The following is a 15,414-nucleotide window of genomic DNA, read 5'->3' on the forward strand; positions in this document are numbered from 1 at the left end:
TTCTAAACGTAGGGATTGTGAAAATTAAACTAATGAACTTATGGCTTCCCTTTCTTTTCTTTCATCCCTTCCTTTCTCTCTCTCCCTCCTTCCCTCTCCCTCCCTCCCTCCCTCCCTTCCTTCCTTCCTTCCTTCCTTTAGTAGTGCTGAAGCGAGAACCAAGTACCTCATCCAGGAAGGACAAGCCTCAACTACATCGCTCCCATAACGTTTATCATGAGTTGGTCTAAGAAATAAACAATTCTGAATCTCATTGGGTTTGGATTACTTCCACTTTCCCTAGCATCCAGAGGTTTGTGTTCACAGGTCCTTACCTTAGAATGGTTCAACTTCAAGACAGTGTGACAGTAACATGCACGTGGTAGGAACTGACTTGGAGCCTGAGGCTTTAATACTGATACTTTTTCAAACTAAGGACATGTGGTAAGACCCTCCTTCCTGATGCTGGCCAGAGTTATAGGCCAGTCCTAGTGATGCTAAGATTAGAACAGAGAATGGGACCATGTTCAAAACTATACAGTAGACCCTGTTGCTAAGATAATGATTAGTAAATCAGGTATACTGAATGCATTTCCCCTTACATTTTTAACGTATAATGGGTTTAAGAGGATATGGTGACTTCGAAATTGAGAGCTATCTGAAGGAAGATAGGGGTGTGTGTGTGTGTGTGTGTGTGTGTGTGTGTGTGTGTGTGTCATAATATATTGTTGACTTACATAGTTTTATAGTACATTTATCATAAGATGTTGCCAGTAGATTTTGAGATTAAGTTAAATTTTATTTGGCAATAAGATGAAAGTTATGTTGCAACAGATGAGAAACCTAGTTTATTCTTATGCAATATTTCTTATTAATAATGCAAATAATATTCACATAAGATCTTTTTGAGATTTGATAAACTCAGTGCTTAATGTACCTTGAAGGCTCTAGTTGTAAATTTTACTGGAATTGCATTTGACTCTCACAAGCTATTCTGTGAAATACGCCGTATACATTTTCAGTAAATATCTATTCATTGCTACCAAGCACAGGTACAATGAATACACTTTTATATGGAGTATTTCAACTTTGAGGTTTCTTTAATGTTTCATCAGCAAAGAACCTGACATTGGGAATCTGACAGCAGAAGAAATGACATAACTTAAAATATGCTTCTGGTTTTGATGCCTTGGCTTTGTCAAGCTAAGATAATTTTTTTAAATTCTCTGATGTTTGCTAATTTTTCTAGCAATACAGATACACAAGAAAAGGTGATAGTTTGACTACTTTCAGCCATCATGTGTAAATGGAAACTATAGCTGGCTTTAATGTAGAGCAGCAATCATACAGCTTTCATCCCAAAGTTTGCAAGAACAGCCAGAAGTCAAGTGCAGCAAGTTACATCTTTTCTCAACAGAGTCTCACCTTTGCCTATAGGTTTTTCGGCCTTAAGATGAGAGGGAACTTGAAGGGAAACTTTCTGACACGCATTGCAAAGTAATACCAGAACCTCGAAAAAGAAAAAAAGAACAGACATCACATTTGATCACATTTTTTCACATTACAATTTTTGTCTGGTTAATAAAATTACTATCAGTCTTAGAATTAACTTTTAAATCATCTACATCTTTTTATTCATGTAGAAAGTGATATGTATAGGGAAACGGGCTTTGGGAAGCCATTTAGTATCAATGAAATAATTAGGTGGACAGTCCTTAGGATTACATCACTATTACATGATTGCAACAGAATGTATTATGATCCATTGAGTTTACAGAGTATTGCCTCTAAGACTTCACACACCTCACAGATCATTAGCCTGAAAAAGTACTGGATTATAGAATTCTATAAGCACTGATAAACCAACTCTCCAATCTTTTTTATTATTATTGCTATTTGAGGTTACTGTTGAAGTGAGAAATATTAAAAGCAATTTTAAGCTCATAAAAATGTCACTTAGAACCATTCCACTGTCATCAAATCATTTGTCTTAGAAAAGGGGAAAAAAACCCTTCAAGATCTAAGTGTCCTCAAACACCGCACTAAGTGATATGAGATCACAGAACTCTCTGAAGTTTTATTATATTTAAGGCACAGCTGCTGGTTTAAAACTTACCTAAGAACTCCAAAGCAGGCAAAGTATCTTTTTTTTTTCTTAAGTGAGTTGTAATCTCAGAGAATTTTATAAATTCAAAACAATTTTATTTCTTTTTGTAGCACTTTATACTTTTCTTTTTATTAAAATAAGTCCATGTCAATTAAAAAAAAGAGAGCACAGCTAGATTTTGCAGAATCATACAGATCAATTTGTGATCACTTTTTCTCGAAGACTGCACTCTAAAAGTCTACACATCTATTTGTGTAGGGATAAACCAAATGGTTAATGGCCGTATTAAAGATGCTACATCCTTCTAACTCAACTCAAGACTACTAGATGCATCATACCAGCTTAAATTGGGTTGTCCATTTGTTTTACAAATCTGCTAGGCCTATAATGTGGCCATCTGCCATTTTATAGGTCACATTTGCATACAGCTGTAATTTAAATAACTACTTATGAAAACAACAGACATTCTATTCATTTGGCTTTTTAGAAATACCATCATCATAAGGCCAATAATTGCAGTAAACTATGCCTCAGGTCTTGCTGAGGATAAAGTGTGGGTTAGTAATTTTCTACATGCATAGTGTGGGAAAAGTTCATCATAGTTAGAAACAGACGCGTAACTGCATATATTCATGCATGTTCATTATACATGTGTATAATGGGTCTACATATGTTTTATAGGGTATATCTGCATCTCCAAGCCTGTCGTCATTTTAGCTCCTCCCTGTCTTAGGACCCCACTGCAGGAAAGCACATTCTGTAAATAGAATCAATGGAAGTTTACAGAGCATCAGTAGTCCCTCTGCCTCCAAGTTAAATTGGGGTCTAAAATTGACTCTGAAGGATTTGTTACCTTTCCAGTTCGTGTGAGATTCTAGGATGAAAGGGAACAGGATGAATCAAGGGATAATGGGCTGGACAGGGATCAGGACCAAAGGCAAGAAAAATCTGGGTTTCACTACATTTCACTTAAGTAACACTAACTCCAGGTGGCCTCTACGTGCTCTAGTCTCTGGTAGTGGTAGGATGAGGAGGTGGCCATCAACCCTGCACTATGAATTATTTATATGGAGAAAATGTTTATGTCCATTCATGAAAATCCCTGGATTCTGAAAATATAATTTATAACCAAAGTATTTTTGATACCCAGGAAAGTCACAAGGCAGAATTTCGGAATTGAGATTTAAGAAACTCTACCACTCCCCAAGGCAAAAATGGCATCCTGTAAACAGTTCCAACCCAGGCAGAAGGCAGCTTCATGCCAATTCTGTTGGCTGTCATTCTCCTTTTATGGAGTTGAACCACATCCTCACATTGAAAGTCCTGAGAGAACCAAGAGCATCTTGAGTAACTCATATCTTCACCCAGAATCCTTTTCTCCTTCGGCGGCTCAGTGGAATCACATGCTAAATACATGAGTGCCTACTAGCTCAAGCAAATCTTAGAAACTTCTGGGAGGAATGCCAAAACATTATTTCACTACTCCTCAGGAAATTAAAAAAAAAAAAAAAATCACAGCCAAACAGAACGAGGGATTCCCTTGAAAGACATCACCACGCGTGCATGGGAGCTTGGAGAACAAGCGAATCCCTTCCCAACCTGGATCACAAGCCCCTCAGCTATAAATTGTTCTCAAATCAGGTTTTGTTTTCCTCTAACTATCGCCCCTCCCGTGCGGTCCTCCATTCCTACCAAGACTCTCCTTTAAGGCTGGCAGGACAGATGAAGCAGGTAAGAGCCTGCCTCGTTCTTCCGATGTTACTCACCAGGAGAAGGAAAAGGAGCTGCTTAGAGAAGGTGCTCCCTGGGGCAGCACAGGCCGCAGCCATCTGAAGCGGTCCCAATGGCCAGGGACGGTGAGCAGCTAATAGAGAGGCCTGGAGTGCACAGGGAGGCTAAGCAGATGCTGGCACCTGTCAAGACGCTCTGCAGCCAGCTTGGCACAGCTGAGGCGGCTTTGGAAGAAAGTCAGGATGTGAGAGATAAGGAACAGGAGGAGGAGACAGAATGGCTCTTTTCCTTTGCCAGTCGTACTCCTTCCAGTCCAATTACTTGTGCATGGAGAGAAGGTTTCCTACAAGTGGGGAGAGCGGGGCACAGAACACTCCATGCCCAGGCACTGGCTCCTCCTCAAAGCAGCTTTCAAAATTTCTCCTGCCACTCAACACATAGTCAGAATTAAAAGACAACACCCTCCATGCTCAGCCCTCCTCCCTTTACCCCCAGGTAGAGGCTGTGAAGTCCTCCCAGTTATTATGTCCTCCCACAGCCTTCCCTCCTTCTTGGCCTTAATAACCTGCCTTGCCCCCTGGGTGCAAACAGGAATTGTGCATAAAGCCTATGCAAAAAAAAAAAAAAAAAGTAAAGAAAAGGAATTCCTGGTCAGGCACATTGGCAAATCAGAGGGCAGAGCTTGTGCAATCATTTCCATCTGGAGTTATCTTCTCATCAAAGCATTCAGGGATAGCCTAAGCCACGAAGCACTACAGCTTTGCCAGAGAGATTACATTCCAGTGGATGCCACAGGTGCATTGTGTCTGTCCCCTATTATTTTCTGTCTCCTAGGAGTCAGTTCTCTAGACATCACAAGAAATATCCAAACTATATCAACCTCATTAAAAAAACAAAATAATAATAATAATAATAATAATAATAATGTAACAAGCCATAGTTCGCGTATGGTTTTCTTCTTGTATTGTTCTCCCTCCCCCTGCCTGACAACTAAAACCTACTAGACTAATCACAAAAAGTCACTCCATTCATCCTAATTAGGTGTGCATTACAATATGGGAGCTGCCGTAGAGTACTGCTGCAATGATATCATAGCATTCAGGTTTCTGTAAGCACCAATGATTCTTAACAGCAGAAATTAGCATCTTCTATTTTAAATCAGTATGTTCAATATCTGTTGTGCTTAATGGCAGCAATGGAAGTTGGGGGAGGATGTTAAATACTGTCAAGTATTGTGTTAGGTGTATGAGTGGAACTAAATTTTTATTTGCTAGGCCACTGCTATGAATCCAGAGGCCTAGCAAACTTTTAAGCATTGTTCCCAATAGACAAACAAGGACTCATTTTAGTCAACGAGAAAGTAAACCTTATCCCTGTATTCATGAACAAAGAGTGCAGAAGTGGGCTAGAGGTACAGCTTAGGCCGCAGGTTCAGTTGCCAGCACCACATAAACTGGTATGGGAATGCAGGTGGGAAATCTCAGCTCTGGAGATGTGGACGTTCACCTCTACCTCTGATAGAACCACATACTAGGCTTCGTGCCCTGCTCCCATGGAATGCCATTCAAGGACATAAAAGAACATTGGCAGTCGCAAAAAGCTAAAACTAAGTACACTTTTTGGAGACTCCACAAAACTTAAAGGGTAAGAAAAGGACACTGCAGCAGATATTAAAGATCTTAGCACTTAACAAAGTGACTAACAGATCTTAAGTTCGTAGTTCAGCGACAACGGAGAAGAGTGTCTGCGTAATCTCTCATTTACCACAAAAAGTCGTAAAGGGGAAGCCTCACAGGGTGCGTGGACTCCTTTACTGATTGGCTTAAGTTATATCTCTGTATGGACCTAAACTGTATTTTATGGGCATACAGCAACACATTTCATAGAAACTTGTCACATGGCCAATTTATAGGAAGAACTACTTAAGACAAAAATTCGAAACCCTGAAACAGTTATTTTTAAACAACACTAAGGTCTGGGTCAATTTATTCTAAGAGACTAGGCTTGATAAAGCTCTAAGAAACTACTTTGTATGGAATACACGTGAGGGGAAGGAGCCAAGCCCTGGAGTGGAGAAACCTCATGTAAAACCAGCCTCCCTAGTCTGAGTCTTGAATTCAGAATACTACAAAACCAAAACAACACGAAACAAACAACAACAAAAACAATTCATTTCTTGCCATTTCCTCTGATTAGTCTCTTCTGACTTTCAAAGTTGAGCATTTAGGGTCTATTTTTAACTAGAACCTCACTGCCTATTCTAATCAGCTCATCATTCAATGCCCATCATTGAACATAAGAAACTATTCTCAATGCCTAGAGAGAAAAGCCCTTCACTTATATCGAAGTTGGAAATTATCTGAATAAAAGGTTATTAAAATTTAAAGATAAATTATTTGTGGAAAAAATTACTAGGAATGATTCCTTAAGGGTTTTTACACAGATTACTAATTAATTTTACATAAAGTGATCACTCACGTTTATTACCAAAACTGTTGTCAAGCCTAAGAAAAGAAACGTCAGCACCTCTGAGAGTGATTTAGGGCTTTCGATTTAGCACACACACTTAATTCAAACTGGCTTAAGAAAAACACAACTTTGTTCATATAAATGCATCACAACCAATTTAACTGAGCACTTAAGTCATTTCTACTGCTTACTCATTATCAAGGCCACCTGTGTACATACAACTTTTGAGTAGACCTACAATTACTTCTAAAGCTGGAAAGAATCTTATGTTTGCAATATTTTAAATTAACTCCTGTAAGATAAACATATTAAGAACTGGATGCTGGAGTCCTTGATGAGCTAAGACACTAGTATTTCTAAATTCTGTACTCTCTTGGTGAATTTTAATTAAAAATGACAAACACTTAAGGTTTTAAAGATTTGTAGTGGTGTCATATATTAGAAAAACATTCACTAGAAAGGAATATTTTATGCTGCTCTCTTTCTATTCTCATTAATAAGGTAAATAAGATCTTTTCACTTACAGATGAATGCATAAAAGTATGGCCACTATAATGTATAGAATAGATGTAGGATGGGAAAAGAAAAAGAGATCGTAGTAACCTGAGACTAACTTTAGAGGAGCTAACATTAACAACGCACTCTAGGCTTTACAGTTGTGTTAACTATGGTTTCTTTTGTGTAAATGGATTAAGAGTGATTACCATTAGACAAAAGAAACTCCACTCATTAAAGCATACACCCTCTATGAAATAGCCACAATTAGCTACTGGCCTCCAATTATCATTATGCTATGATGCTTCTGCAATCAATTGCTAGCAGACGAGCCTCCTGAATTGGCATAGGTCAGGGAACTTGAGAATAAAAAAAATGCTGAGTTTGAGAACGCCCGGATTTCATTCTCAGAGTCTGAATTCAGGTTGGAATGGGCTCAATACCTTGCAAGTCATCTGTAAGTACTTGTCCACACTGATGTCTTGCACTGATGAATAATCATCCATTGTGTCTAAAATGCTGCTAGAAGATTTAAGGAAAGCAAAGAGACAGGGCAGAGAAACTGTACATGAAGATGAATACTGTACTGGAAAACAGAAAAGGAGTCTATGTATGAAAGATAGAAAAGAGTATGTGGTCTCATGCATATATTAGCACAGAATGCAGTGTGTGGGGAGTTCAAGGTAGCCTTGAATACTCTGGAGACCATCCTATTGTCCCTTGTTAATGAGGTGAACACCAGGTGATCTATGCCAGGTGAAAGCGTAAGCCAGGGTCCTTGATAAACCAAATGGACATCAGAACAAGGACAGAGAGTGGCATAAAGTGACACACAAGAATCAGGCATAAGTTGCTTGGCACCTATATTTTTAAAAAGCTAGGAATGGTGGTACATACCTGTAATTCTAACAGTGCACAGGGGAACAGGTGGGTTCCTAGGGCTCAGTGCTTAGTCAGTCTCACCAAATAGGTGAGCTCCAAGTTCAGTGAAAGACCGGAATGCCCCTAATAAGATGGATATCAGTTGAGAATACCTAGCATTGATCTCTGGCCTCCAGGGTTAAATACATATAAAGCACACATGCACCCGCATGCGCACACACACACACACACACACACACACACACACACACACTAATAAGAGAAACCAATCAAAGGTCCTTTTTACTGTAAATATTGCTGAAATTAAGGAAGATGAGACTATAGCCTTTAATGGAGACTGATATCTATCTTAGAATTTTATTGCACAAGGAATAGAAAATTCTATAAAGAGCAGAAACTGGGAAGACATATGAACAAGGAGATGGGCTGAAGGGAAATGGATTGAAGAGAAAACTAGCTCACAGAGGACCAACTTTTCTCAAATGATACCTAGCATCTCCTCTCTAAGCCTGTGGGGCTGCTCTAATCTTTTCAGATGTAGGCATGGCTTTTTCTAGTCAGAGAATATTGAGAAAAACAGCTGAGGAGGAGACTACAGCATAGTATGGGGTGGAGAACTATTCTATGTTCTTATAGAGAATGGAGAAAGTAACCCCGCAAGGTAGGGAAGGAAAGATGCTCTTAGATTCACTGTCTTGAAGGAAGAAATTCGTGAGATCTCTTCAGAGATAAGGAGCAATTAGAGGAGATAAAGGAATCAGGAGAAAAGCTGTCTTCAGTGCAGTCTTGCACCAGAAACTGTCTTGAGGCACATGTTGGTTGTTAAAGGTTAACCAGAACAACATTGATGATTTATTTCATGTTCTTGCATTAATCTTTTCTCCCCAATGATGACCTTACACACACACACAAACACACATCCATTTTCTCACACTGAATGGAAATAAAAAAAAATCAGTGGATCAGCAGAAGGTATAAATAGCTAAATGAAAAGTACCTGTGAACACACAGGAAAGACTACACTGAGAAAAAAAAAACTAAGTAATGAGGCCCCATGTGCTATCTCTCAAAAACATGTGACTTGGCTCTTTTCTTGACTTGATGTTGTTCCAAAATTCACTTTTGTCTGTTGGCCAAGTGTGAAGTGCTGTCTGCATCTGGACCAGTCACTATATATACATCTTCTTAAAAGTGAAATGTGTGTATTCTAGACTCGCCTGCTGGTTCTAGAGTGCAAACCTTTATATACAGATCTTATGAATTGGGATACCATAACTGTTACAGAATAGCATGAAATAGGGAGTAAGGGAACAGCAAGCATCTATTAGCACTGACAGAATTTTTTAGAATAGTCTAAGAAGAACTGATACCATGCAAGTAGTCAGAGCCCCTCTACTCTGGATTAGCGACCTTTTATTGGATTAGGAAGAAAGAAAAGAGAGGCACTGTGTGGGTAGGCAGGTAGCTGAGATAAGATGGGTTCTATGCTTTCATTTGTGTTTCAAGAGATCAGGATGTGGTACAGAGCAGCGTGCTTTTCTGAAGCGTGCAGGTTGGTTTACACAACTCTGCACTTAGGGCCAGGTGTTGCAGTTTAAGATGGCCACACAGCTGTTCTACCATACAGAATGCTTAAGCTATGACGATGTGGAAGGAGTTCCACTTCCCTGCTCTACCCATCTGCACTTGGCAGTTACACGTTGTTCTCTAGTTCATAGAAAATTGTCTAAGAAGAGTTTAAGCCTTGAGTGGAGTTCTACTGGGCGGATCCCTTGGAAAGGGGAGTCAGCAGGAAGGAGCTCCCCACCCTTCCCAATTACCTTCCAAGTGGGAACGAGGATGAGGTCATCCAGAGGCAATACACGAAGAACATGAAGCAAGCATGCTTGACTGCCTCGCATTCTGCATACGACGCTGTCAGACTCCAAGGAGGCCACATTCATTTGAACAGAAGATGCAGATTCAGAACTAATGAGAAGTGGCCAATGATAATAAAGAAAGCAATGTTCCTCCCTGATAGATGGTTTATGGTGGAGAGTGACTGAGTACACACAAATTTCACCACAACCTAAACCACTGTATATCCTGTGTAGATATGATTCTATGTGGATAAAACATGCATGTACAACACAAATTTATTTAGAATGTTCTTAAAAGTATTAATGGAGATACTATTTATGACTATACACAAACACATGGGATAAAGTATAAAGATTAAAGTGAGTTTGAGGAAGTCTTGCCACTCAGCACAAAGCAGACCAGTCCATTTTGTTTTCATTTGACCGGAATAGCATCAGCCAGTGCTTCCCAGAGATGGAAACAGAGAGGTCTGGGCTGTGGAAAGCATGGATTTCATGGATCCACCACCGACTCTTAAAGCAATGGGTGAAAAACATGTGGATTCTTTTGTGTGTTGGGTGTGTATGCATGTGTATGTGCAAATGTTCATGCATATGTTTGCTCCTGCACGTAGAAGCCCAATGTCTTCATTAACCAGTTTTCCGCCTTATGATTTTAGAAAGGCTCTGAAGCTGCTTTCGCCAGGCTAGTTAGCCAGCAAGCCCCAGGATCCTCATGTCCCCTCCTCCCAGCATTGGGATTACAGCCATGCATTGGAGTGCTCAGATCTTATGCTGCAGATCTAAATTCCAGGCCTTGTGCTTGTGTAGCACAAAGATGGCGTCCATGAGTAACCTGAATTAGATCTCAACACGTCAATCAGTTATAGACCTTCTAAAATTATTAATTAAAAGACCCATTTCTGTTACTATTTTCTTCCTAGTTGAAACATATGTAGACCCAGGAAGTTGACAAAACTTAATAGGTTCAAGAACCTCAAAGTTATAAAATTCACAAAGGCACGTCCCTAGGGTGATTTATATAAACAATAAGTAACTGCAAAGAGGTAGAGAATTTCTTTGGTGGAACTGCCAACACGTGGTGCCGTGAACTCCAGGGATGTAGCTTTATTGAGTCATCTTCTACATGAGGTGGGCCTTTTGGTGAGAAGCTGCCTGAGAGTTACCCATAATATCCCCTCTCAACTCACCGGCTCTCCAAGATAGATCTCAGAGGGACTATTTCTTTGCTCTGTCCTCTGTTCACTCAGGGTGAACAGACTTTGCTCACATCTCCCCAGGAAATACACTGCAGACCAATAGAACAAGAATCTCTAGAATTGGGACTCCAGCGTTTAAAAACAAACGAATTCCTACAGGTGGTTGGAGGAGCCAAGAAGACTGCAATCTACTGATCTAATAAACTCCATGCCACGAGACAGAACTCTAAGGAAGAACCTGGAGGTCTCAGTGAGTGCACAGCCTCTGTACCGAATCTAGAAACACCTGTGATGATGCCAAGCAATCTGGGGTAGAATCACAACCACAAACGAGCGAGTATATTCCCACGACTTGCCACTTCGTGAATTTAGCTTTGAATAGATAACCAGAAGGGAGAAAATGCTCTTTTTAACTCCAATAAATTCAAATACAAAAAAATTAAATAAAAAGCGTAGGCTAACACTGTGAGACAAGCTTTGCTTTAATTTTTTTCAATTAGACTATAACATATTTAGAAAAATACAAATATAATCCTAAATTTACAAAGTTACAATTTATAAACTTGACAATTTTGTCTAAAGGTCATAATTCTCTTCTTTAAATAAGAAAAAATATTTGGAAAATAAAAACTTTTCCTCTTCCTTTTTTGAGATTTTATCCTGGGTAGAATTTTTTAAATAAATCTCTAGGTACAAAAGTTTTTTTCCAAAAGAAAAGACACTTTCATCAATTTCAATCTAGGACAAATTTTATATGTTCTTTCTTCCCTTTTGAATGTTTAATCATATCAAGATAGTAACAAATATATTAATCTTTCAAAATTTAGCAGGCATCGCTTCATATCTTTGTAGTTCTATTTTTTCCTCTTAAAGGCAGCTACCTTTCACTTTTATTGCAGGCGGACTCTGACTTACAACAACTGTACTCGCCATTTCTCCACTTCTCAATGGTCTGAAAGCAATGTGTATTCTGTAAAACCTGTTTCTGATTCTGAGTCCTGGTCCTTCTGTTACTCGTTTCTTACTCTGAGGTGTTCTTTGGAACTGCTGGGCAGCAGGAGTGAGCTGTAGCTCCTGTCAGCCACAAAGGAGCTAGGATAAAAACTATATACACACATGCTGACTTCCTGGGTTGTTAAACTAAGAATGCCTGGTAAACTAGGTGTATTACACGTGTTTCCCCTGTGTAGTTAACTGTGTTGCATTCAGAAGCATCTTCATTAATTCTGCTACTTACTGACACATTATTAAATAATTTATGCGTGCATAAATGCTTATTTTCCAATAGTAGAAAATTACCCTTTGACAAATCTGTGTGTGTGTGTATGTATGTATGTATGTATGTATGTATGTATGTATGTATGTATGTTTTTAGTCAGGAAGGCCACAGAGGCCTCCAAACTAATACAGGCTATTCCTTGTGATTTTGACTGCTCATCAAGAACCTGATAGATTTTTGACCCAGGGGTGTTTCTGTCTAAATAAATGCAGGGACAAAAATGGAACAGAGATTGAAGGAAAGGCCATCCAGTGACCAACCCAAAATGGGACCCATCCTATGAGCAAGTACCAAGCCCTGACACTATTACTGATGTTGTGTATGTAGAGAGATGTATGTGTATGTTGTGTTTGTAGAGAGGAGCCTAGCACGGCTGTCCTCTGAGAGACTCCATCAGAAACTAAGACAGATGCAGATAATTATAGCCAAGCATTGAGCTTAGATTAGGGACCCCTGTGAAAGAGTTAAGGGGAAGATTGAAAGAGCCGAAGGGTCTAGCAACCCCACAGGAAGACCAACTAACCCACACCCTGGGAGCTCCCAGAGACTAAGCCACCAACCAAAGAGCATTCATGGGCTGGTCCATGCCCTCTGGCACATATGTTGCAGTGGACTGCTTTGTCTGGCCTCAATGGGAAAGGATGCACCTAATCCTATAAAGACTTAGTGCCCTTGCCTAGCAACCGCAAGACCCTGGGTTCGGTCCCCAGCTCCGGAAAAAAAAAAAGAAAAAAAAAAGTGTGGAAGTTTTGGAAGTAAAGAATGGTATGGGATCAATCATGTACATACTGCATACATGTATGAAATAATCATTAACTTAATGAAATGTGCACTGTTACTCATATGTGTTGTTATAAATAATAATTAATTTAAATGAATAGCTAAAAAAAAAAAAAGACTTAGTGCCCCAGGGAAGATGGATGTGTGTGGGAGTGGGGGGTAGGGGTGAGGGGAGAACACCATCTCAGTCAAAGGTAAGGAGGGCTGGAGTGAAGAACTCTTGGAGAGGGGACCAGGAATGGGGGCAACATTTGGAATGTAAAAATATAAAACAATTAAACACACACACACACACACACACACACACACACACACACACACACGGACCTGATAGTAAAACCCTATTGCTAAAGACAGTGCACACATTGGTCAGTGCACATAGAGAAGTCAGGCTGCATCTAATCTGGAAAGCTTTTGAAATGCTGCAAGATGTAGGCTGCTGCAAGAGGAAAGTCATTAATGCTATCACCTGGCTGTGAACCCTACAAATTACAATAATGACCTGCCAGGCGAGGTGAACTCTCAAGTGCTACAGTTAGGTACTGGAGTATCCAATCTCGTTCTGATTGATTTGAGGCCCGCTCCACAGGAGGGAATTCATGCCACATACTGTTAACCTGGACGAATGCTCAGAGCTGAGGAGCTCTTGGGTGCCTTGGGGGAAACCATCTGCTGTTGATTTGCTCAACATCCATATTACCAAACTGTCTTTAAAACATTTGTATGTATACCCTTAGATTAATGGTTCATCTAGATCTCACTGGAGAAGTTTCCTACTGAGAGAGGCGAAGATTAATATAGAAACCCACAACTGGCTAAAGCGCTGAGAATAGGTGATCATAAAGTTCACAGCCCTAAGTGAACAGCTATGTCAGCTCTTCCAAGGCTCAAGGAGTATCACAGCAGAGGGGACAGCAAGGAGAAAGAGGGGAAAAAGACATCTTATAGACAGGGCATAGCCATGGCACTCATGACTTCACTGCAGCCATCACTATCTCAACAAGACCTGCACAAGATTAGCGCTCAACATTTTGTCAAGGATGGGGAAAGGGCTTATGAAGCCCCAACTCTCCCTGAGGAATGATTGACACTTAAGAGTGTTGGGGGAGGGACAGTCATTGTCATCAGTGGTGTAGCCACTGTTCCTGTTCCAATAAATACATGCTTATGATTGCACAGGCAAGTGGCTCTAATTAAATGCAGTTATAGGCAAAAAGATGATAGCAAAAGCTGAGTTGGGAAGAAGGGCTTCCATGGTATAAGCTGAGAAAAAGGAGTAGCCTGGAAAGATCAAAAGTTCCCTCTCAGGACAGAAGTGTCAATCAATAAAAATGTTCTAAAAAAGGATTCTAAAAGTGTTTATCTCTCTTATAACCTTCGTTCCATCACAAGTTCCTCTTACTGAACTCTGTTTAATCCTTTTCCTTAACCAGTGCTTACTAGCTATGTTGTTATGTCTACCAACAGAAGCACACACAGAATTTAATGTTTACCTACCAACAGAAGCATATACAAAATTTAATGTGCTTACAATCTTGTTTGTTTTAAGTAAACAATCTAAAAAAATAGGCTTGAGGCCTGTTAAAAAACCACCTTTATTAAAATTTGGAATTCTATTAACGTTGATCTAAGCAATATGAAGGATAGGAAGTCTTCAATTTTTTCCGTTATATGACATAGAGTTGCACCCATTTAGATCTTATTAAAATTGATATGGGTTTGTTTTAAATGCTGTGATATCAAGACTGTATTTTCCGAAGAGTAACTTATGAAGAACTCGTTATTCTAATCTAATAAAGTGGTAGGTGTTCCAGGGGACTGGTGAAGGCCTGTGAACAGGGGTAAGGGGGCAGCCAGATGCCTATGTGAAGTCTGTGGGAACATGCAGATCAACAGGACAACCTGGACAAGGCAAGACTGAGAGAATCAACGTTTGAGGATTGTCTGGTGATATCATATTCCTTCCTGCCAGCCCTGAGCTCTCAAAGGAAAGCTCAATATCTAAGTTCTTCACTTTTATTGCATCCCATACTTAGAAGTAAGGTCAACAAGAAGGCCCTAGAGTTAACTGATTTCAACTGAAATTATTTGGCTAGGAATACTTTAGGAGACATGAGTAAGTGTGTGTGTGTGTGTGTGTGTGTGTGTGTGTGTGTGTGTGTGTGTGTGTATTCATTCTGAAATTACTAATGAGACAAGAATCACATTGTACACACTGAAAAGCAGCACAGATTAGAAGCACCAGGTGTTCAATCATCAAAAAAGATTGTTACAAAACCCTCACAAAGGGAGGAAAGAATGGAAAGAAAATGAGTCAAGATGACACCCTTGTGATTTGGTTTTTTAAAGAAAGGCCAGCAATAAGAGCCAGTTCAAGCATGGAAATTTGTTCATCCAGGTGTTGGCAGGTCAAAAATTGAGCCTGGCACTTAGGACTAGAGGCTTAAACAGAACAGCAGGTATTGGATCTGTGTCATTTCAGAATAGCTGAAGATGTTGTCATGGATGAGCTCCACCAGTTGGAGGGTTTACATTGTTGGGGAACTAAATCTAAGAATGGGATGGAGAAACAAGATGAAATTAAATGGTCTGAGAGATTAGGTCAGCACTTGGGTGATGGAAGCTTGGGGCCAA

The 15,414-nt window shown here is 39.8% G+C and overlaps 1 protein-coding gene across 3 annotated transcripts in view; it reads right to left on the minus strand.

The window, feature by feature from the left end:
* Dsc1 (desmocollin 1) overlaps positions 1-15,414 on the minus strand; it is a 57,158-nt gene that overhangs the window by 24,644 nt on the left and 17,100 nt on the right. For 2 of the 3 annotated variants that reach the window (XM_039097287.2, XM_039097286.2), the window contains exons 3-4: positions 1,405-1,489; positions 315-476 (exon numbers count right to left, since the gene is read on the minus strand). Coding sequence is in view for 1 of the 3 variants with exons in the window: in NM_001106161.2 (NP_001099631.2) it covers positions 1,405-1,489; positions 3,853-3,915 (148 nt within the window). In the remaining 2 variants the exon portion in view is untranslated. 3 annotated transcript variants of the gene reach the window in all.

The sequence above is a fragment of the Rattus norvegicus genome, chromosome 18, assembly GCF_036323735.1.
Source record: "Rattus norvegicus strain BN/NHsdMcwi chromosome 18, GRCr8, whole genome shotgun sequence".
Taxonomy (NCBI): Eukaryota; Metazoa; Chordata; class Mammalia; order Rodentia; family Muridae; genus Rattus; species Rattus norvegicus.